The 25,493-nt window shown below is 41.1% G+C and overlaps 1 protein-coding gene across 1 annotated transcript in view; it reads right to left on the bottom strand.

Annotated features, from left to right (window-relative positions):
* LGR5 (leucine rich repeat containing G protein-coupled receptor 5) overlaps positions 1 to 25,493 on the bottom strand; it is a 110,498-nt gene that overhangs the window by 46,904 nt on the left and 38,101 nt on the right. Inside the window, exon 2 of the mRNA XM_031463122.2 lies at positions 9,390 to 9,461. Coding sequence (XP_031318982.2) covers positions 9,390 to 9,461 — 72 coding nt within the window. The remainder of the gene's footprint in view (positions 1 to 9,389; positions 9,462 to 25,493) is intronic.

The raw sequence follows: 25,493 nt of genomic DNA, 5'->3' as shown, positions 1-25,493 counted from the left end.
AAGGTTTAAGAGCTAAGACCACTGGCTTGACTAAGTGAACTCTTCAGCGCAGCAGGGAGATCTTTAGTGGACATGTGACCCTATGGTTTCTTTAATCACAGACTAATGAATTTCAAGTTTCAACTCCTTTGTGACGTCTTCCTTAATTACCTCAGTCCACAGTTCACTTTCCTGTAGGACGTATTCTATACAATGCTATTTATAAAGGTTCATTTCCTCCCACTTTATATGTAGTCTACCTGATTTGATTATAATCTTACTGCCTGCCCAGAACAGGGAGCTGAATCAGTATTTACTGATGGATCATTTGATTGTATTTCCAAAGACAGTTGGCCTCAGCGTCAGAACTGCTTCAGGTCTGGCATCGCTCGTCCAGCAGGGCTGGTTAGCCATTACATAACTAGATCAGAAAGCTGAAGAATATCCCGTCTTCATTATGCATCGGATTTAAGCTTAGCAATTTATCTGAGCCCTTTCAATATGCCACGTACAGTGCTTTGGGGCATATAAATAGCACGTACCTTTTGTAAATCAGTTGATAAATTCTAGGCACAATGCTAAGTACTTTATATACATTGTGTTATTTAAATGTTTTTAAAAACCACATTAAACAAATGACATGACTATTCCCCTTTGACTAGTCCCCTGGGCTTAAGGAGGTTAAGTTTATTTGCTCAGGCTTACGTCCGAATGTTTACACAAGAGAATTTGGGTCAATCATAGCATTTTGGCTCCAACATTTGAATTTTTATTTTTTTGTTTTAAAATTTTTTTGGGGGGAGGGGCAGGTAGTTAGGTTTATTTATTTATTTAATTTATTTATTTTAATGGAAGTACTGAAGATTGAACCCAGGACCTCATGCGTGCTAAGCATGCGCTCTACTACTGAGCTATACCCTCCCCCCATTTGAGTTTTTAAACATCTCTTTGGTTAAAGCAGGTTGGTCTGGAGCTTGGGTTGATCAGGAGCAACCAGTCTAAAACAGGAAAAACACAAGGACACAGATGGCTGCCTTACTGGAGGTACCGGCTGTAAGAAAACTGTTGCTTGCTGCTTCTTATTCAAAGTCCTCCCACTGCCTCCTGGATCCCATACACTCTTTCTGCTCTCACCACTACCAGCAGTTGTCTTTCTCTCTTCTTCTTGCTAGCCCTTCTTTTAATGCTCATTCACCAAACGTAGATATTCTTCACGCTTCTGTCCTCACACCTTGTCTTTTTCTTTATCTAGCAGCACTCAAACTTCAGCACGTGCTACCATTGCCTTAGAAGTCGCCAAAAATTCAGATCCCCTACACTAAACTAGGCTTAGTGAATTAGAGTTTCTGGGGGAAATGATTCAGGAATCTGCTTTCTAATAAACCTCTCAGGTGATGTTAGCACGGGTAGAGACCCACACTGGGAATCAGAGCCCAGACCCTCTTTCAAGGTCCTCATCTGCCCCAGCACATTGCACAGTCACCTCTTTGTGAACAACTCTCCAGTCGTCTCTAGGGCAGTGTCGTCGTGCTCCAGGCTCACGTTCTGACTTAGTTATTGATATTTCCATCTGGATGTCCGGCTGGTGCCTTGCACTTGGTATATCCAGGACCAGACATCCTCTTGCCTCCAAAGTAGCAGTTGTTCCCTTTGAATTCCCTCTTTTTATCGACTGTGCCTTACCAGTGTCCTAGCACCTAATCTTATAACCTTACTCAGAGACATCTTTCGCCCTCAGACCTCCTTTCGGATCCTACATTTAAGTCAACTGATGAGTGCCTGACTGTATTCCTTTGCTGTGAATCTTCCATATATTCCAGTGGGCCTCAGCCCCTGTAGAATTTAAAAGAATTATTTTTGGATCTCCACTGAAACCCATTAAATCAGAATCTCTAGGAACAGGCCCTTGTAATTTGTAGGTTTATAAATAATGCCTACTGAAGGTGGGAAACTCTGAAACAGTCCTCACAGTTTCACAGTGATAAGATCATCCAGAGACCTTCCTGATCTCCAACCCCAGAGACAATGATTCATTCACTCATTGTTGGGAGCATCAGGAGAGGTGATTAGTTAATAAATTTTAAGTTATCCAGAGGAGACAGTAAGAACCTGAACTAGGTGGTGATGAAACAGAGTAAACCAATAGGAAAGACAAGGCAGAGTTGTGAGCGCTAGGACTTGGAAATTGGCTCACATGGGAGGTGAGAAAGAAAAACAGATGCAAAATCAGTGACAGACCCAGTGATCACTAGTTTGGATAATCAGAAAGCTGATGGTGAGAAGCGACGGCAGGAGAAAAAGCTTGTTGTGGGGGTGGTGTGTGTGTGCAGGAACGATCTGGTTCTGCACCTGCCAGGTAGGTGGACGCGTCACTCAGGTCGTCGATGTTTCACAAAGTGTGGTCCCTAGATTCGTAGAATACATTTCACCTGAGGGTTTGTTGTAAATGCAAATTCTTGACATCCTCCCCGCCCACCTTCAACCTGCTGGAGAAACTCTGCGGCAGGGCCCAGCGATGTGCAGTTCGCGGGCACTGTAGGTGATTCTGATGTCACTAGAATTCGAGAACCACTAGCCTCAAGTAGTAGTCCTTAGCCTTGATCGTGCATCAGAATCACCCGGAGAGCTTGTTAAAGGCAGTTTCCTGAGCTCAGTCGCCAGAGTTTCTGATTCCCGAGGTTGGGGTGGGGTGCTTGGGCTGGGGTTTGCATCTCTCCCAAGCTTACATGTGGTGCTAGTGCTGCTGGTCCAGGGACCACACTTTGAGAACCACTAGCAGTCAAAAGACAGAAGAGATCTTAAGCAGAAATACAGATCTGGGGGTCATCTGTATAACAGAGGTAGTTTAGATCTTGGGTTTCTTTCCCAGACAACTGCAGCCATCTCTTAATGCGTCTGTGACCTCCTGACAGGTCTCTCGGCTTCCATAATTCCACAATCTATTTTGCGTACAGAAATCAGAGAAGTCTTTATAAATTGTAAATCCTATTTATTTCAGTAGCGGCATACAATCCACTCATGACTTCCCACTGCCATTCCCACTCTTATTTGAATTCTCTATGTAGCATGATCAGTCCTGCGTGATCTGGCCTTTTCCTCCCATTCCAACTCTGTCCCCTCTCCTCCCTCTCACTCTACGCGGGCCACACTGACCTTCTTTCAGATCTACAAACATGTCACATTCTTTCCTACCTCAGGGCCTCTGCTCACACTATTCCCCTGCTAGAAACACTCTACCCCGGCTCTTAGGACCACCGACTCCCCCTCATCCTCCTGATCTCAGTTCAGATGTCACCTTCTTAGAGACACTCTCCCTCCTTGTCATCCCTTGTGATTTATTCTCTACTTAACCATGCTTGTGTTCTTTATCACGCTTGTCACAACCAGCACATATCACACGTGCCTCTTTCCTTGCTGATCATCTGTCTCCCCCTCTACATTGTAAGCTCTCCTGTTGCGGGGGTGGGGACTTGCGGACTGAATGAATGAAACACAGCAAGTCTTATTCATCCTCATGTTCCCATGGGCTCGATAAATCCATGTTGAATGAATGAACTGAAGAGGACTGAGAAAGGAGCCACTAAAAATAAGCGCAGAAATTTAGGAATGTCTATATTTTATAGGAGTTGGGGGTGGAGGAGAAAGGAGGGCTAAGTAGAAAAAGAATGGGAGGCAGAGCAGTGGGATACGTGCAGAACAGTGCCCTAATTGTCATAACAAATTGTCATATATACACACACACAAACACACAGATACATATACACACATACAGACATGTATACACACATATACACACACCCACACACATATACACATATGTACACATATACATACACAAAACACACACACATACACACATAGATACATATACACACATACAGACACGTATACACACACATCCACACATCCACATACATATACACATATGTACACACATACATACACAAAACACACACACATACATACACACATAGATACATATACACACATACAGACATGTATACACACATACACATACACCTACACACCTACACAAAAACACAAACACACACATACACACATACATACACAAACACACACACATACACGTATACAAACACACAAACACCCATATATCCACATCCACATACATACACACACATACATACACAAGGACAGATACAAAAATGTCTATATCTAGCTGTATGAATAGACATTTGGAAGAGAACCAAATTAACTGCCATAAACTAACACTAGAGAAAAAAAAGAGTTTCAAAGGGGTGGCATTTTTTTCTTTTCATTTCTTATGTTTTAAAATGATTCATTTAAAAATTAAAAAAAACTTTTTATACGACTTTTAAAGTTACAGAGGCAGCATTTAGAATCAATCGCCAGCTCATGAAGAGGGGAACCTGAGCACTGGGACAAGGGCAAAGGGTCAGGAAGATCACTCATGGGCAAGAAGGAGCTTGCCTTTCAGTACCACGACCCAGACTGTGGATTACAGCTTACCAAAGTTCCTTTACCATCATTTCATTTGATCCTCAGATAAAACTCTCAAAAGACAAGCTGGACAGGACTCCCTATTTGCAGCAGCATGAGGAGGAAGCAGAAGTAGCAGGCACAGACTGGGCTTTCGGGAAGTTTGGTGGTATTTCTCACTGCTAATCCCATCTGCAATAGTACATATCCACTATTTACACAGAGATTCTTCAAGGCCAACCATAATACGAGCAAACAGTTCCAGGGAACAATAGTGACTTAAAAACGGACCTCCCTAGAGCTTCTCAGGTTTCCTTCCTAAATTGAGTATTTGATTCCAATAGCATTCGAATCTGGGAAGATTTGAAAATACTACTTGGAAACAAAGGCCTTTACCTTAGACTGTTTAAAATGGTAACAATTCATTTTCCCCTCTGGTTTAATCAAGCTGCCAATCTAAGTTTAAAGGAACTTGTAGACGTCAGATCCGCCATTAGCTCCTAACATCTCAACCACGCTTCACGGGACCAAAGGTAGAACCTCTCAATTGTTCAAACAGCGAACATTAACAGGAAGTCCCTAGTAGAACCAAATACACAGAACTGGGAGAGATACTGTTGGAGAGAAACGCAATCATTGCGCAGGATGTTAGAGCTTGGTGAAAACTCTCTGCGTTGGTCGCCTATACCCATTAAAGCTCATAACTGGAAAACGGCTTTTTCTTCACAAATCCTGGGCCCCTGGGGTTACTGCAAAATCAAGCTCATGAAATAGGAAAGAAGGAAGTTAGAATCTTCTTGAAAGTGTTTTCTTTTCACGAACACAACTCAGTATGTAAATTATAGTTTGCCAAAGTTCTTTCATCATTGCTTCATTTGATCCTCAGCATCTCAAGACACAGGCAAGGGCTGCCCTCATCATCATCCCCTGAGGCCCAGGGAGGTCACCGGATTATCAGTTAGCAAGCGGGCAGAGCCAGAACAGGAGTCCTGGGCCTGCTTCTGCCTCTAGATCAGTATCTCCTCTCTACACAGCACAGTCTAACCACATTCAGATATGGTGGGGTTTCTTTTTTTAAAGGCTCTCTCTTTTGATTGCGCTATCACATTGCACCAGCAGGACGTCTGGCCTGCGTGTGTCTGGTCACCTTGCAGAGTCATAAAACATAAATAACGAACAACCAACATGAAACGTAAGTAACAAGACTTGAATGTACCAAGACATGTGACAACGGTAATAAGTGTTCCGGAACGTCACGGGGAAGAGACGGAGACCGTTAACTGGGATGGCTTTAATTCTTCTTAAATAGTCACTTTCTCCAAGGTTACAATAGATTAAAAAAAAAATGTCAGTGAGGCCTCTAAGGCTTTACTGATTCTTAGAGGATTCTGAAATCAGCACCAGGGATGGGTGAGAGATGACTACATTTCTCTACACAGTTTATATCACATAGTTAGAGGGAGTAAACTAGAGAAATGATGTATTGGGCAATTAGAGCCAAGGGGAAGAGTGGCAACTTGGCTTTGTTAATAGTGATTAAAAAAAATTGAGTTTTATGAGGGGAGGGTATAGCTCAGTAGTAGAGTGTGTGCTTAGCATGCACGAGGTCCTCAGTTCAATCCCCAGTACCTCCATTAAAAAACAAATAATTTACCTTCCTCCCCCCAAAATTGAGGTTTATGGTTAAGAGTTTTATTAATATTATTGAGACTATTAGTAGCAGTTTCCTAATGAATGGATAAAGAATAAAGCATAGAGATGAGCTGAATAAACTGAATGAAAGAATACTTTGAGAACAGTAAAATTTAAGTGTTTTATTTTAATTTACTGGTCTAATTCATTTGTCATAACAAGAGATACATGACATACACACATGCACAACAACAGATGTCTAGCTGTATGGATGGGCATTTATTAGTTCAAGTAGAATACCATATAAAACATGCTGCTTGAGTAACGTGTAAAAATATTAATGTTCCTGTTAAGCGATGCTAAATTGGTGAAATTCTGCACCTGAAAATTCTGATGATATGCCAACATATGATGAATTAATAACCTGAATATCCAATCTCTCTGGGCTGGGTAGACAGCTCTTTCTTACCTTCTGTCTCACTCTATTTTTCTCATCCCCTCACATATACCCAGACGCAGACAGATAAACACACCTATCATTATGAAACTCAGTTCACAACACTTTAATGTGTTCAGCTTGCAAACCACTGCACTCAGTACTATTGGGGGAAAGCAAAGCACAGAAAATCATGCACAATTCCTACGCCTCCCTCTGTTTTCTTTCTTTTTTTTTGGTGTGAAGGTAGGTAATTAGGTTTGTTTGTTTGTTTGTTGTTTGTTTATTGGAGGTACTGAGGATTGAACCCTGGACCTCATGCATGCTAAGCACGCACTCTACCACTGACCTATACCCTCCACTGTCCCCCTGCATGCTGAGTATGGCTTTAAAGTGACCTTGGGTTCTGACACGAATTCCATTGTCTTGGGTAAGTTCCTTGTTTTCTCTGTACTTCAGTTGTTTTTTGTTTTGAATCTTGAACTGGGAATAATACTACTGTCTAACTTTATGGGGTTGTTAGGAGGATTCAGTGGGATAAAACATTCTGAACAGTGCCTGTCACAGAGTAACCTCTATTGTTGTCATACTTACATTATTACTTTGAAGATCTTATATTCCAGAGGAGAATATAGACTTAAACACAAGTAAGTCTAATAGAAACAATCAGCACATAACAAAGGCATCACCAAAAAGCTCTGCTGACTCTGTGTGTGTGTGTGTGTGTGTGTGTGTAACCTACGATGGCCTAAATTTAGCCCTGGGAACAACAGAATGAACCAAGCAGAGCTGATCATTTTTCCAGGTTCTATAAATACTATCCCCTTTTGCCACTAAGGGAAAAATGATGTCTTCAAAACTTCAGTTAGATGCAGCGCAGAATTATATATGGGAAAGTGGTCTCTCTTTTAAATGCAGCACGTCAGCCAGCTCAGCAGAGGGAATTTCAGAGCCGAATGAGAAAATGGAATGAATAATCTTTAAAGGGTCCCCTCTATTTCTGACATTCTATGATTCCATGCTCAAGATACTTGATGGAGTTTCCAGAGACATAAAAATAAGACAATTCAGAAAAAAAATAGCATTTTCAAATGGTAGTTCCCTCCTCTTTTTTTTTCTCAATTATCTTTTGAAGAACTGGTCTTGGATGAGAATTAACATTCACCCCATGAAGAAACAGAAGTCATTCTGAATGAGTTGGGTCACGGAGGGAGGAACTCTATTAAACAGAGTCCTTGGGGGAAGTGAATTATTTATTGGTTTGGTCTGTGGTCTAAAATTGAGGCGTTGTGTTTTGAGGGAGAATGGAAGCCTTTTGTCATTGTGTATTACAAGGAAATTTAAGAGAAAAGCATTGGGAATGCATAGTTTGGGAATATGGAGGTAAACAGGACTCAGTATTCTGTACTAATTATGGTGGGGAAGGGAGGAAGAGAAGAATATAAAAAAGAAAAAAAAAACCCTGACATTTGAAATTTACTAAAAATAATTTTTAAAAATATTGGTTAATGTCAACTAAATCTGTTACTTTTTTCTAAGGCAGCAAACAAGTATAAGAAACTCTTTTTACATGTTTTGCTTTCTCATCAGTTTATTCATCAAAAATGTATTGATTATTCATTACACACTATGACAGACATGGTCCTAGCCCTGACGAGGGTCCACTTTTTAGCAACAGAAATGGCCAGAGAGAAAATTCAAGAGGGAAAAGAGGACCCTTGGGACAACCCAAAGTGAAAACCCACTATTTGAATGACAATCTAGTCATCTGAGCCCTTGATGACCATCTGGGCATATTCAGCTGATTTCAGTAGTAAAACAATAGCATTTGTTAAAAATGTAATGCCATCAAAAATAAATATAGATCCAACTCTAAAGGGGAGAAACCTGAGAATATTATTCCCTCGGAAAATAAATGATCGATGCAGTGTAATTTGGTTGTGATGGACCGTTCTTTCCACCTCCCAAGGTGGATCATGTGGTGCATCGACAATTTAAATTACTCCCCAAATTGGACCCTGACTCTAGGAAGTATTTTCAAAAGAGGTCATTGCCTAAACAATTCCTTTAATCAACAGTCAGAGGATTTATTTAGCGGATGGTGCCAAACTCTCTTCATGAGGACGAGGACGGTGCATCCCTCCCTGGTCCCGTCCCTCAAAAGGGGAAGATCAAATGAATTTTTAAATGCAGATTTTGGTTTATAGAGTTCTTTTTCATCTTCTAGAAAGTGATTACCAGACTTAATCAAGATTCTTCTGTGTATCATTAGCTAATTTTAGCTTCCTCCTTTAAAAAAAATTGATTTTTTTTTTTACACTGAGTTTGGGAGAGACCAGTTTTAAGTCCTCTGTAGATTTCACGTTTTGCTGTTCAAGCCTTCAGGGAAGCTAAATTTAAAAGTCGGAAAATAGTAATTAAAAGTGATTAGGACAAGAAGTTTTGGTGCTGCGAAATGTGGACTCAATTCTCCCTGTGACAAGCCGGACTAAGCGGCAGTTTTTGGTTTTGATTATAGCTTTACTTGCTATTTTAATAAACATGAACCAGTATTCAAACGTTTAATATCCTGCTGCTTAACTATTTCCAAAGAGCCATCCAGCTCTTTTAAACAGGCTTTGTTTTAAAATTTTAATTTGTTTGGCTCCGTCTCACCTTAGAACGTCGTAGCCTCATGGTAAACTCTTTTATAAGTTGATTTCCAGAATCATAAGCTATCCTTTCTTCTCCCCTCCCAACTAAGTGTTTCCTCATGTGCCAAAATTGTTGGTGCTGACAGCTTCCCTGCCTTGTTTTATCTGGTTCCCATAAGTAAGTATGAGACAGATACAAGAACGTGTCCAGCGTTGACTGGACGCATCACGTCACCGGTGATACTTACAACTCCTCTAGGAAACGGAGACCGTGCAGAGGATTCGGGGCCAGCTGACTGATGTTGTTCATACTGAGGTCTCTGGAGAGGAAAACAGACAGCACGTGAGGGGCGACATTTGCCACCACAAGGAAACCCAGTTGTTCAGTTCACACATTTTCAAGCCATACTGACGAAAGAACTCAGTCTTTTGTTTGACAAACACATTGCTCGTTTGCATCTTTAATATATTCCTTTCTTCCCACACCCCCGCTGCCCCCAGCATCATGGGCTCTCAATCAAATCAGAGACCCTGGGAGGAGCTTATATGGAATTCAGAATGATTTAGACCATTCCTGGGCATGGCTGTAATTCTTCATGTGTGAAATGTCCTGAGTAGGACAGCAAAGGGAACAGACATAACTCAACCCTAGACACAGCTCAACCTCGGGTCCTGCTCTAAATATTGTGACAAAGAGAAATGTCTTCACCACGCAGCCCTGGAAGTCCTGTTTCTCTGGGACTATAAGTCCCTTGTTAAAACAAATGTTTTGATTCAAAGAAACTTAAAAAAAAAAAAACAAAAAACAAAACCAGACAAAAAGCCTATGCCCTCCTTCGAACATGTTCCTTTTGCAGGTTCTCAGATTGCATTAAATACGTGAAATGAACCATAAAACAAGGGTGTAATGTGATCCTCTTCTGTAACACACTTCCTGCTGGGTTCGCACAGTAGTTCCTGGCACAGGAAACAACAAGCCACTTTGGGCAGAATTCAATCAATTTTTGTTTTAAGCGAAACTCCGTGCCATTAGATTTTATTCTGTTTTTACTTTTCTATTTCTTTACTGTTTCCCACCTGATCCTACAGCATCACTATAGATGCCATCTGTATCTCGGAGGCCCAAAGACCAACTGTTAGACTCCATTCACGACCTTCCAAGACCTTTCTTAACAGTCAGCTGAAGGTTGACTTAAAAAATGACTCACTGCAAACCTGAAGATTCAGAACTCGTGCCATTATAATCTCAGACCAGGTCTATGTGCTTAAAATGTACCTTGAGACAAGACAATGAGCTTCTTTTTACGTATTATTTTAAAAACTGATTTAACTGACATATAACATTGTATTAGTTTTAGACGTACAACATAATGACATAGGTAGATATTGTGAAATGATTAGCACAGTAAGTTTAGTTAACATATATCATGACACAGTTAACAAAAATTTTTCCTTATGATGAGAGTTTTTAAGTTTTTTCTCTCTTAGCAACTTTCAAATATGCAATGTGGTATTGTATCTATAGTCACTACGCTGTACAGTACATCCCCAGGATTTATTTTTCTTATAACTGGAAATCTGTGTCTTTTGACCACCTATGCCCATATCACCCAGGAGTTTTTTTAAAAAAAAATCTAATTTATGCCTGTTATGAAGTGGCCACACCCATTGTACCTAACCAGAACGTTTCAGTATTAATAGCTTGGTACCTGTATCAAATATTAACTTTTAATCAGCGATGCCAAGAATTGAGGGATCATTCACTTGGTGCCTTTAAAAGGTCCCTAGTATGTACAAGGGAGGAAAAAATGTTTTGCTGAATGTTTTAGAGGATGGCAAAAATCCTCAGAATTATTAATTTTAATATGTTCACGAACAATGATATAGCAGAGTACAAGGCTATATTCTTAAGCTAAAACTAAATGATGCCAAAAATATAGACTGAAAAAAACGTGCATTGTCCATATATTAAAAATCTGATTTTTTTTTCTGGCATTGTTTACATTAGAGAGCTCAATAATTGATGAACAATTTCAGTTCCCCGTGTAGATGTTTATCGGAAGTAGCAAGGCTGTTTAGTTCACTGAACAGGCATGTATTAAACTAATCAATAGTTTCTGGATCCCTTACAGTGTGTATAATCTCTGCAAAGACTTGCTGTTTCTCAGGGACAGTCACTTAGTTTTAGCTGATAGCCCACTGATTGCCTAAGAGTATTGGGTGGTTTGCTTTCGGAGCGTCTTTACTGGTAACTTAGATCAAACCCGGCTCAAGACAGCCGGTGTGGACAGCACTGACATTCCTCTCCTCCCGTATGTCCCCGAGTGATGTGCAAATCAGTTTGGGACAAATGTTGATCTTGTCCATGTGAGGAAAGCTCTAAATAGAACAAGGGAATTTACCTATTAAGGAGATTCATAAGCACTCCACGTTATTTTGATATTTATAACCCTATTTCAGGCCCCTGGAAGGGAAGCATTATCTAAGCATTCACTCTCAGGGTCCCCCTGGAGCATTTTTATGGTAGAGCAGCAGAAAGCGTGCAGGCTTGTCACACAGTATGGTGTCTCGGGTTTGAATCCTGTCCTCACCGCCTCTCACTAGCTGCACAATCTCGGGAAAATTAACCCCCCTGTGCAGACTTCCTCTGTTTCAACAAGGGTGTCTCTACCTGCCTAGTTTCATACCCCATGATTAGCTGTTTCCAATCAGGAGGGAGTGACTTACTTTCTTCTTGAAAAGGAGAGTACTTCCCTTTTCCAGCAGGAGTTAGTAACTTCTCCAGGATACCTGACATTGTGGTTTGCCTGAGAAAATAGCTCCTACAGTCGACTCTATGCATTTGTGGGTTTCTGCATCCGCGGGTTCTGCACCCGCGGATTCCGAGTGCTATTTATCAAACTATGTCATTTTCCGTAAGGGACTTGAGCATCTTCAGATTTTGGTATCTGTGGAGACTCTTGGGGCCAATCCCCCATGGACACCGAGGACGATTGTATTGCTAAACCAACCCTTTACCATTTGACTTCTAATACAGGCTGCTTTCTTTCGAAGAGCTGCTAACAATGCAGATAAACCTATAGCAGGAAACAACTTTTAACAGCAACAATCTGAAGTAAAATGAAATAGGCTTTGAAATGCAAACTCAAAGTGGGTAAGGTAGAAATTAATTTGTCTGCATTCGCTTTTTCTACGTGCACCTTTTGCATTGATGTTCAAATGTAACAGTGGTCCTCTAGCTCAGAGCTTCCTGAACTGTCCGTGGTAAAAGACCAATCAAAGAAGATTCTAATAGATGTTTGCTTTTGACAACCCCCCCTCCAAAAGATTCTAGTTTGCTGTGGACTTATATTTTCATAAAATATAATGAAATTAAAATACTAGAGAAGTGAAATAAAAACACAAAGATATACAAAATACAAACCTCAATATTTTGTCTTGTGATTCAACAGAGATTATTCAATTCCCGTGAAAGTTTCTAAACCTTTACTCTCAAACCCTTATCTGTTGTGGATTAGTTAAAAACAATCCCAGCCTGGGGCAGGTCCTCGGACTACCTTTTTTGGTTAGCAATGCTCTGCTCTCCTTTGTGTCAAGAAGGGTGAGGTTAAATTACTTTCAGCGTGTTCAGTTTTGAGTTAAACATGATGGAATGAGAATGTTTGGCTGCTAGAAGGGGCTGGCACTCACCAGGGTGAGGAGGCTCACTTATAAAGGAAGAAAATGAGGCTCACGGAGGTGAGTGGTCTCCACATCACAGTGCAGAATTCAGTGGGAAAATCCCCTAGGCTGAAACCTAGATCTCTTCCTGCCCTAGGTTTTTTTTTTTTTCCTGTTTTCCTTTTTCCAACACACTTTCCACTTTGTACAAAAATATCCTCATTCTTACACTTAAATTATTTTTAAACTTTTCTTTTTTCCCCTCTATAGTATTTAGTCTTTCTGACTACGTCTGAACATGTCTAACCTCATCGAAAGGGTCTTAAAATAATTTCCAAATCTGTGCCTTCTTTACTTTTTAAACTATTTTTTTAAGTCCCTATTTTGTACTATATTTGGCCCATGGTTCAAGTTTCCTAAAATCAGTGAAGCAATGTAATGAATTTCTTTAACTTTTTTCATCTTTTGCCAAGATGTTAGAATTAATTTTGAAGAACTGGTCACTAGGTAGAAAGAGTTCATGAGAAATGGAGGATTCATTGTGACAAGATGGTCAAATACGTTAAACCATTCTGCCCTGTCTCCAACCCAGCTCTTGTCTATGCTGTGTTAATGACCACATCTAGGAATCTGGAATAGAATTTGCAAAGTTCCATGGGAGCAGTTGACTATATATTGGAATTACCCCAGTAGCTTTAAAAAATATTGATGGCTGGGTCCCATCCCCAGAGTTTCTGAGTCAACTGGTTCAGTGTGGGCATTGGGATTTTTAAAAAATATTTTTTTATCGGGCACTGGGATTTTAAAAAGCCTCTCAGATTATTTGAATGTTCAACTAAGGCTGAGAACCACTGCATAGGAGTGACTCGTTTTAAGTTTCTAGATGGGTGCTCAGAGGGTCTACAACTCACGCAATACGTAGGAGGCTTAACATCATTGAAGCTACTCTTTCCTCTGGGTAGAGAGTTTCATCCAAGCAGACAGTATCTTTCCCTTGAAAGTGTTTTTGTTGCTTGCAACTCTATTATTTTTTCTTCAGTTGACAAATATTAACTGAGCATTAATTGTGGTCAGGTCTAGGAACACAGTGGAGAATGAATCCAAGACATCTTCAACTTTTCCCTTTCCTGCTGTCCCTACGCCCCTAAGGTGCCCAGTGTTAATTCTGCCACAAGCTTTTTTCTGGAACTGGCTCCTCTTCTTTCTTCTCGGCTGCTACCTTTGGTTGGGTCCTTGCTGTGCTGATAGTTCTGTTGTCCTGCTGACTGTGCCTCCTCGTTCTAGGTCATCTGCGATCAGGGAGGTCACCTTGAAAAGTCCATCCGATCCTGTCACGCCACTCAGAGCCACTGCTAGCCAATAAGAAAGGCATCCCCTCAGATGGCTGATTTGGAGAAGCGCTTCCATTCTGGGAGGGGAGGGTGGTAAAGTAAAGATTATCTTCCTCCTGCTGAAGCAGCTGCAGAGCAAGGTGAGTGGCTTGGCAAAGAGAGCTTGGCTTGGAGTTCAGCCCTGGTGGAGGAGGAGCCCTTGCACCGCCGGGCATGACCCGCACACTCACAGCCATCTTGGACCTCCCCATCTGGGAACTCCTCTGGTTTCTCATTGGAGAGGAACCAATGTCCACACCTGCTCAGGCTCTTCCCAATCTGGCCTAGAGCATGTTCCCACCTTGATCTTATGCCTCCTTCCTCTATGCAACGTGTGTTCCCGTTACACCAAAATTCCTTCTGTTCCTCTTTGCATCTGTCTTTACACATGTGATTCTCTTTCCCTGGCATCCATTATCCTCTTTATTTCCAGATTACTACTCCTGTGCTTAACAGACAGACCCCTGTGTTTCAGACACAACCTCTTATCTCTCCCGCTTAGTTGTTCTCTATTTCAGTCTCTAGTTCTTTGATGCTTCCAGCATCAGAGCCTTGCCTTAGCCCAAGATCACATAGTGATCTCCCAGATCGCCTTCTCCCCACCACCCTCAACTGCCCTTTGCTTTACTCTGCTGGCCAAACCCCAGGCCTGGGAGAACACCATAATTCCTCTCCTCCGTTACGATCTCAGTGTACTGAGTGCTACTAGGAAAGAAAAACTCACAAATGTGCAGATTAGTTCCTATAAATTCATGGTCTCTTTGTGGGTTCTCAACGCTGCTGCACAATCCTGTTATTTGTTATGGTTGAATTTACTCCCACAGGGACCGTTGCCAACCTTTAACCGCCTGCCTCAAAACTCCTAATCAGCAACTATTCCCATCATGGACACCTTCCCTCTCACTTTGTGGAAATAACGAGATTCTTTAGACCAAACATGAAATTAGCCAAGCTCTTGTTCTCTTTTATCTCTGGCTTATGATTCCCGTACTTTGTTCTTCTTGTGGGTTCCATCCCTTGCGCAGGATGCTACAACACATTATTTCATGAACAATTCCTTCTATTTCCTGTATCTTCAACCTCTTTCTCTTCCCTTTCAATGTATAAATATAGTCTTTTCCACAACTAGAACAAAAAATCAGATCTTTCCATCTCATGTCTTCCTTCACCTGCTGTCCTCTCTTTCTCATTCCCTTTGGGGTTGTTTGTAGTCTCCACTTCCTGTTCCCTTTGCAAACCACGACAGGCTTCCATCCCTGCAGCCAGTGGAACTGCTCTTGCTATAAAAACAATGACCTCCATGTAGTCAAATCTAATGAACAAATGATTCACTGGACCTCTCTCCTGCACTGGACTTTTTCTTGCTGGAAATTCTATACTCTATAGTTTCCAAGTCATCATTCTCTCAAGATTCTTTCCATACTTCCCAGCTTTCTACTTTATAGACTCTTTGTGGGATTTTCTTCTGTCTCCCTCTTAAATGGCAGTGTTCTCTGGAGCCCAACCCTTGGTCTAGTGTTCTGCAATCTCTAGCCTCGCTTCTTAGAGATTATAACTTACTCTCATGGGTTAAGTATCACTTAGATGCCCATAACCCTCCAAAGCCATATTCCTAAATCTTAATCTGTCTCCTTCAGAATCATATGTCTAATTTCCTTCTGGATATGTCCACTGAGCATTTTTGCAGGAATGCACCATGTCCAAAATGGAAATAATTATTTTCTACGCCAAACTTATTTCTTTTTCTGTAGGGCCAGTTTCTACTTAATGTCACCACCACCATCTTCCTGTCAAAAAGGCCCAAATCTTGGATACTACTCAAGTTTTCTTTTCTTCTTCTTTTTTTTTAATCCTCTCTACCTATCCCTTTTCTCTCTCCTAACTCTGTCCTCACTATCTCTGACCCAGTCCCCTTTGAAAGTGCCTCTCAATTCCGTGGCTGCCTGCTTCCAGTCTTATCCTTTGAGGTCCACCCTCCAAATGGCAACTAGGGTGAACCACCCCAAAATGCAGAATTAGCCACCCTACTTAAAACTTTCCAGTTACTCTCCATCACCTTCCAAATGAAATCCACATTTGTTAGTGCTGCATACAAGCACATCAACCCTTTGTCGCTCTGGCACGTTGGTTCCATTCCTCCTTCAAGACTCAGGTTGGGGGGGGGGGTGTCATCTCCTCCAGGAAGCCTTCTCTCAACTCTAAGGTCAGTGTAAGTGATTTTCTCTCTGTCCTGCTGTATTACCCTGCACATTTAATGACATCATATTGAAATGAAAAGTTTGTGCGTCTGTCTCCTGCAGTAGGCTGCATTCCTCACGATCAGTGGCCGTTTTTTAACCATAGGACTTCTAGTGTCTAGGAGAGTCTTCCCATTTAGAAGATACTCAGCGAATGCTGAATTGAACCCTCCTCTACTGCCTCCATCCTATAAGCAGTTGATCTTACCCAATCCATTAAAAAAAAACAGTGTTTCTCATCAGATGGCCACATAACTCTTAAGTGGGAGATATGTAGTCCTTCTGGTATAAAACACTTTTGGGAACAAAACCCATTTTGTGTTGTGCCCACTTTCCACAGTGGTATTGTTGCTCACAGTTAGGGTTGTGATTTCTCTTTTTAGTCGACCCTATTTGTTTTCCGCCCCAGGGATTCCTCAAAGAGTCTCAGCCGCTGAAAGTCCCCTTCCACCTGCAGCTCAGGTACCTTTATGCTGATGCTTCTGCTCCCCTCCCCCTCCTTTCTTTCTACCCTTCTGCTCCTCTCCATCTTCCCTCCTGTTCTTCCTCCTTCTTCTTTTTCTTCCTCTTCTTTTTTCCTTCCCTTTTCTACTTCTCATGCAAAAAAAAAAAAAAATCTTTTGTATCATTTCTATGAATTTGCTATGGGAGGGATGACGGCAGTAGGTACCTAGTCCAGCATCTTAACATCCAGCCTTACTGTCTGTGTTTGGGATGTGACACATGAACCCGTGGAAAAAAAGAGGCCATTCCTTACAGTGTGACTAGTAAACAAATAAAACAACAAGTGGTTCTTTAATCCCTGCCACAGCTGAAGACAAGTATTTTCTTCTCGAGCAGCACCATGCAGTTCCTGTTTCTTCTGAGTACAATCAGGTTAAATTTGTCTTGGGAGTTCCAGTAGAATTTAGCTTTTTTTTTTTTTTTGCCAGAAACCTTTGTTAACAGTGGGTCCAGGTTGGAGCCATTCCAGTACTTTTTAATTGATCACTTTTAAAATATGTTTTTAGAATAAGCCCTCCTGTGAACTTCAAAAGGCAAGGTGCAGGCTTGGGTAGCATTTTATGATTGTATGAATGATGTTACGTCCAGATACTTTTCTCATGTTATTGTTTTTAACTCCAAAACAATGTTTCTTTGAAAAATACTTTTTACTGAAGTATAATTTATGTGGGAAAGGAATAAATCCTAACTGTCCAGCCCACTGAGTTTTCACAATGTGAACACACCCCTGTAAACCAGCACAAATCAAGTTTCCTTCCACCCACTACTCCCCCAAAAGGAACCAGTCTGCTGACTTCTAACACTTTATATTAATTTTGCTTGATTTTGATCTTTTTATAAATGGAATCATACAGTGTATTTTTTTTAAAAAAGATTATATATTTTTAGAGCATTTTTAGGTTCATAGCAAAATTGAGAGGAAGATGCAGAGATATACCCCCTTCCCCCAAAACACATGTACAGCTTACCCCCATTATCAATATCCCCCACCAGAGGGGTACATTTGTCACAGCTGATGAATCTGTTGACACATATCATCACCCAAAGTCTGTAGTTTACGTTAGGGTTCACTCTCAGTGTTGTACATTCTATGGGTTTGGACAATTGTATAGCGACAGGTATCCACCACTTCAGTATCATACAGAGTATTTCCCCTGCCCTAAAAATCTTCTGTGCTTCCTCTATTCTTCCCTCCACCCCCTGCTCCCACGATCACTGATCTTTTTACTGTCTCCATAGTTTTGCACTTTCCAGAATGTCATAGTTAGAAGCATACAATACGCAGCCTTTTCAGATTGGCTTCTTTCACTTAGAAGTACAGAACGTAGCTTCTCATGTTTTTTCGTTCACTCATTTATGAGATTTAATCATGTGTCGCCTGTAGCAATAGTTAATTCCTTCTCAGTGCAATAGTGTCTCATTTTATTGTTATCCTACAATTTATTTATCCACTGAACTATTGATGAACATTTGGGTTCTTTTCAGTTTGTGGCTGTTATGAGTGTGACGGTGCTATGAACATTCTTAAATATGCCTTTTGTTGGACATGTATGAGTGCCTGTCTGTTGGGTATATATCTAGGAGTGAAATGGCTGGGTCTTGGTGTGTGTGCACATTCAGCTTTAACAGATCCTGCCAGATAATTTCCTGAAGTGGTCACATTGATTCATACTCCTACCAATAGTGTACAAGAATTCCAGTTGTTTCTTTCATATACAATTGTTTCCATTTGTTATCACCAAACTTGGTATTATTTTGTTTTAAATCTGAGTCACTTTGGCTAAATGTATGTACAATGGTATCTCACTGTGGTTTTCATTTGCTTTTCCCTCGTGTGTAAGAGGGTTGAATATCTTTTCATATGACTTTTAAAGTGAAAAAAAATTTAATTTAAAAAAATTTTTTGGGGGGAGGTAACTAAGTTTATTTATTTATTTTTAGAGGAGGTACTGGGGATTGAGCCCAGGACCTCGTGCATGCTAAGCATGCACTCTACCACTTGAGCTATACCATCTCCCCTTCATATGACTTTTGACCATCAGGATACCCTTTTTTTGTGAACTGCCAGAAGAATATTTTATTTGATGACCTTCAAATTAAAAGTAAAACTCACTAGTTGTAACAAGTGAACCTATACATTGATATGTAAAGAAAAAGCTAATAATCTCCTTACTTCTCTTTGAATAGTATTGTTCTTTCTGAGGTTTCAAAGTTGTTCTTTGAGGTAGTTGACAGTGTAATAGTTAAGAACATGTATTCTGGAGCTCTTCTGCCTTAGCTCATGTCCTGGCTTTGCTGTATTGGAGCTGAGTCGCCTTGAGCAAGTTATTTAACGCCTCTGTGCCTCAGTTACCTAATCTGTGAAGTGGACACAGTAACAGTATCTGCTTTACAGAATTTTTGTGAGAAATAATTGAGCTAATAGATGTAAAACGCTCAAGGCAGTACCTGGCACTTTATAAGCACTACATATTTGCTGTCATTATTATAATAACATAGAATCTCTTTTATGTTTCTACAAATTAAAACCCTTACCTGTACAGATGTAACAAGAGTAGAGGAATGTTAGCTTATTGATGTTTATGGTTATTTTGAAAAAAACTTGGCTAAAGTTACAGGAAAACTAAAAAGATGTTTAGAGACAGTAGGCTTATGTTCTACTGGTCCCTTTGCTTTGTTAATAATAATTTTTAAATGGAAGCTTTGAAAAGACAGAGCCTCAAAGCTCTGTCAATAACAAGAGAAGAGACAGATACCATTGTTGTGGGGAGATCTCTTACCTAAAAACCTCATTGACTCTCAACACACCCCAAACAGAGAAATAAGCAAGCAGACAACAAAGCAGAACAAAAACAACTGTACAAAGAAAAAAATCTGCAATGACAAATCAAACCGTTTTTGGATAGTCAGAATCAGGAGCCCACAAAGCCAGTCACGAGTGTTTATGTATATTTCTCAGAGGAAAAGGTCCCAATCAGAAGGGAAGTGTTATTTATTTGGGCAATCTTGTTGGGTTTTTTGTCTGTCTGTTTGTTTGTTTGGTTTGGTTTGGAAATCCGAAGTAGCCAATTACCCGTGGGAGGCAGACTGAACAAGGTCAGCAATGATGCGGGAAAGCAGATTTAAGAACCAAAATCATCATCATTATCATCAAACACATAGGTCTTTGTCCCTTCAGTGTAATGGTTCTAGATATTCCAAAAGTTTTCAATCAATTTGAAACCAATTCCCACCCCTCAACCCCGCCAACATAGTATAGAGTTTTATAAGTTCTAAAGGACGGCACAATTGTCAAAAATCATCAGAAAAGCTTAAGACTCTAGGAACACACTCAGGTTCTGTCTCTTCTGCTCCTCTCTGCTCTGTGAACCACCTCTACACCTGTGCTACAGACCTTTATTTCTAACAGCTCTATTTTTGAACTTCTCCATGTGGTTAATCGACCAGTCTCCTAAAACCCAACATATTCAAATTGGACTCATTGTTTTCTCTCTTTTCCCCAAACCAGGTTTTCCTCTTGTGTTTCCTCACCTTGACGTAATAATGCATCACTGTTCTCTCAAGCAACCCAGCTGGAAACCTCAGATTTATGTATTTTTTACATCATCTTAATCATTCATCCCCACCCGCTTCTAAACGGGCAACAGCCCTACTGATGGTAATCTCTGAAATGTTTCTGGAATAACAGTAACATTTCTCTGTCCCAAATAACCAAGATTTATCTCTCTCTCTAGCAACTCATTTTATAGATGAAGAAACAGAGGCACACAGAACTCTAGCTTTGCCAAAATGACCCCAGCAGTAAGTGGCACAGCAGTGTCTAAACCTGGTCCATCCGACCCCAGAGCTTGTGCAGTCAGCTCTCTGCAGCCACACTGTCTCCTAGAATCCAAGTTCTAATGTCCATTTTTGGCCGCCATATTTGCTGGACCTTTTTCACTCTTACGAAGTCCCACGCGCGTAAGGAGGTAGCTCAGGGAAAGCCTGCTGTTGGCTCTTCTGAACCTGCTCATGCATTGGTGGCATCTCTGGCCACTTCTACCTCTTGGCCAGCACCTCTCAGACCTCTCTGCTCCACCTACTCTGCTTGCACTTCCCCTGTGGACACCATCTTTGGGTCCTTCTTAGGTCCATCATCTACAGCCCCTACCCCAACTCTTTTCTGTCCTCAGATTCCAGAATTCCAGTCAGAACCCTGGGCTTCCCACTTACCTGGGAGGGGAGGTCAAGAAATGGCAATGGGGTCCTCTTAATGCTAGTGACCTCTCTGCCTTCATTCCTGCTCCCTTCCCAGTCCCTCTGGAATTAGCTTCAATATTTCCCTGGAGAATAAAGGGGCTAATATATTTTATATTGTGCTTCCTTTTTTTTCTTTAACAATAACTCCATTTGTTTGTCTAGGACTTTACAGGTTACCAAGCTCTTTCATGCCCCACAAATCTGTCCCCGTATGAGACATTTGAACATGGATACCTGCAGAGTCCTAAGACTGTACTTAACTCACTATACTAATGTTCACTTGAGGAATATGTTGTTTTTCTTTATGCTTAAAAAAATCAAGCAACTGGCTTTGGAACTAGAACAGGGTGTCTCAACCCTAACACTTCTGATGTTTGGGGCTTGATGGTTCTTTGCAATGGAGGGCTGTCCTGTGCACTGTAGGATTCTCAGTAGCACCCCTGGCTCTGCTCACCAGATGCCAGGAGCCTCCTTCCCCTACTCGTGACAACCTAGAGCTAGACTGCCGTGGGCTAAATTATATTCTCCCCACCCCCGCTAAGTTCTTATGCTGGAGTCCTATGCGATTGTGTTTGGAGAGAGGGTCTTTAAAGAAGTAATTGAGTAAAAATGAGGTCATTAGGGTGGGGCCTATTATGATTACTGGTGTGATTATAAAAGAGGAAATTCGGAGGAGAAAGGTGCAGAGGGAGGACCACGTGAAGACATGGCGAGAGGCTGGCCATCAACAAGCCAAGGGGGGAGACCTAGAAGAAACCAACCTGCTGAGACCTTGGTCTTGGGCTGCTAGCCTCCAGAAACATGAGAAAATCAATTATTTAAACCACCCAGTCTCTGGTGCTTTGCTATGGCAGCCCTAGACAACGAATGCACAGACATTGCCAAATAAACATCCCCTGGCGTCAGACTGCCCCTGGTTGAGAATCACTGAACTAGTACACGTGAATTTCACACAGGATTAAAATGCATAATTTTGCCTTTTGTGATGACAGAAAAATTAAATTTTCAAGGACTTGTTTTCTTTGAAAGAGGGAATTTAGAAAACCCTTCCTTCCCTACTCCTCTTTCACATCATAAATCCCTTTTAGCAGATAATTTCGTTACTTTCTTATCAAACAATGAAAATATAACACAAAGAGCACAGTCTTTAAGGTGTAGTGCATTGATAACCCAAGGAGTGACTCTGAGGCTGTGGCACTGAGTCTTTTAAACAATTCTGGGACTGCGGCTGCACTGAATGTTTCCATGATAATTACACAGAAAAGGCCCCCAAGGCAATATTTCAAAGAAAACCTTCCAAAAGCTTTCACTAAAGGAACTAGCTCTATATTCTTTCACCCAGGCAGAAATTCGCATTGTTTTTCCTGACCTGTGCAATAAGGAAGACACAGTTAACACGGTGTGACCATGCGATCCTTCCACGCCAAAAGGACGAAATCCTTCTCTCCCATCCACATTCCATCTAATGTCTTGAAGCCCACGCAAAGGCTCTGAGTTATTATTTAAAAAGACAGATCTGCTCCAGCCTCCTACCTCATCCCATGGGTTCAAAGGTCCTTAATGGTTGCTCACAATCTACAAAATGGAGCCTAAATGCTGTTCTTTTGCTGGGGCATAAGGATAGAAAAATGGGTTGCGGATTTGGGAAAAGAGGTCGAGGTCTCAAAAGATGGTGCTGCCACCACCTTGCTGGTTGTCACTTTTTTGTTTTTGTGGCCTTAACCTCCTAAGAGATATTGTTAACACCTATTTCACGTTGCCACGGTGAGGGTTAAATGAGATAATGTGGGTGCATGCCCTCAGCTCAGCATCCGGCACTCGAAAGCATTTTAGCACTTTACCAGTCGTTGGTCGAAGTCTCCATGGTCCAGCCCTAAACTGCTGGATTAGGTTCCCCTCTCTCCAGACCCTTCCAGACAGTCTATATTCCAGCCACACCCACGTGTCCTAAGATTTTGCCCTTTAGATTGACACAGGAAGTATATTTCCAGTGAAATACTATAGTTCAAGGGAGGGGATGTGGAGGAAACTTGTCCTGTGGTTTCCCGCACCCAGGCTTTGCTGGAGTCATGTAGACCAGAGAAACCACATGTCAAGTACAGGCACAAGGAAGTGTTGTCCAGAGGAAGTGGCCATTGTCTCCTCCTGGTCAACGCTGCCTGCCTGTATCCCACTCGTCCTCCATTCTGAAATGCTCTTCCTCTTCCTGCTTCTACTCCTGGCCCCTCTGTAGATGCTCTGCATGGTGGCCAAATATAGCTTTTCTTTTCTTTTCTTTTTCTTTTTCACTTGTTTTTAAACTGAAGTATAGTTGATTCACATCATTGTGTTATTTTCTGGTGTACAGCGTGGTGATTCAGTTATACACATATATTCTTTTTCATTATAGGTTATTATAAGATACTGAATATAGCTCCCTGTTCCATACAGTAGGACCTAGTTGGTTATCTATTCTGTATATAGTAATTTGTATCTGCTAATCCCAAACTCCTAGTTTATCCGTTCCCCTCCCCACTGCCCTTTGGTAACCCTAAGTTTGTTTTCTATGTCTGTGAATCTCTGTTTTGTAAATAAGTTCATGTGTGTCACTTTTTAGATTCCACATAGAAGGGATAATAATATATTTGTCTTTTTCTGTTTGACTTACTTCACTTAGTATGATAATCTCTAGGTCCATTCATGTTGCTGCAAATGGCATTATTTTATTCTTTTTTTATGGCCGAGTAGTATTCCATTGTATACACATACCCCATCTTCTTTATCCAGTCATCTGTGGAAGGACATTTAGGTTGCTTCCATGTCTTGGCTATTGTAAACAGTGCTGCTATGAACATTAGGGTTGATATGTATCTTTTTGAATGAGAGTTCCCTCCGGATATATGCTCAGGAGTGGAATTGCTGGATCATATAAGTCTATTTTTAGTTTTTTAAGGAATCTCTGTAATGTTTTCCATAGTGGCTGCACCAGTTTATATTCCCAGCAATAGTGTAGGAGGGTCCCCTTTTCTCCACACCTTCTCCAGCATTTGTCATTTGTGGACTTTTCAGTGATGGCCATTCTGACTGGTGTGAGGTGATAACTCATTGTTGTTTTGATTTACATTTCTCTGATAATTAGCAATATTGAGCATCTTTTCATGTGCCCATTGGCCATCTGCACAAATGTAGCTTTTCAAAACAGAATTAGATAATTCTCTGGCACAGCCTGAAACTGCCCAATGGATTCTTATTTGCTCTTAGATTAAATAAAAATGCCTCTGCATGACTGACAAGGCCCTGGGGGATCTGGCTCCACCTGACCCTCCATCCTCATCTGGACTCACTGTTCCCCCAGTCACCCCACTCACTTGCCACTGTGCGGCTCCTCCTGGACCCCTAGACGCCAAGTGCTTTCCCTTCTCAGGTCTTCTACTGTGTGTTTATCTATGCCCAGGACACTCGTCTGCCCCTCATCCTCCCTTCCCAAGGCTGCTCCTCTTCATTCTTAAATACCACTTTTTCAGATAAGTCTTCCTGACCTTCTGGTCCAGAAGAGTTCCTTTCCCATCTTGCCTTGCTCTTCTTCCTGCCTCCCTCTTTCTTCCCTCCAGGACACACCCCCTGGCCTCCCCACACCCCCACCACCTCCCACCACCATTCTTTTCACTTAAGAAAAGTTTGTGGTCACATCTTTATTTACTTTCATGTCCTCCTTTCTTGAATACCATGAGGCCAGAGGGCTGCTAAATGACCAGCTTTTAGCACAGCGTCTGCCACGTGGTTGACAATCAATACATACTCTTGTTGAGTGACTGGCCAGCTGAGTGAGTGTCACATTCTCTGGCGTTATTCCCTTCCTTTCTTATTTCTAGGAGGATTTTTTTACTAAGGATGTTTTCATGGGTCTCAGAGGATAGCATAGCAAGCAGATTAAAGAATACTGTGTCTACCTTGTGTTTCCTTTCAACAGCTGGCTGACGTGTACTTTTAAAAATAACTCTACTATAAATGCAAATCTATTTATCAAAAAGATATTGATCAATAATGGATTAAAAAAAAGAAAAAGGAATCAAATAAATCTCACTAACTAATCTTTGAGTTCATTTCTGGTTGAATATGGAAGACATAGAAACATGATTGTATTTCAAAATCAAATAGAGAGGGTATAACTTCTATTCCTAGTTTGCCAATGAATAGTATGTGAGCTTGTGTAGACACACACCCTTCTTTCTAAGCTGAATTTTTTCTCCCATTAAATGGAAAAAATCTTGACTATTCTTAACTCAGTGATATGGGAAATGCCAATGCAATATTTATACAGCATATTCTGAGATCCTTTGACGTGCCTACCATATATTTAATG

This window comes from Camelus dromedarius, chromosome 11, assembly GCF_036321535.1.
Source record: "Camelus dromedarius isolate mCamDro1 chromosome 11, mCamDro1.pat, whole genome shotgun sequence".
NCBI lineage: Eukaryota > Metazoa > Chordata > Mammalia > Artiodactyla > Camelidae > Camelus > Camelus dromedarius.
The sequence above is the reverse complement of the archived record's forward strand: the minus strand, read 5'-3'. Positions and strand labels throughout refer to the sequence as shown.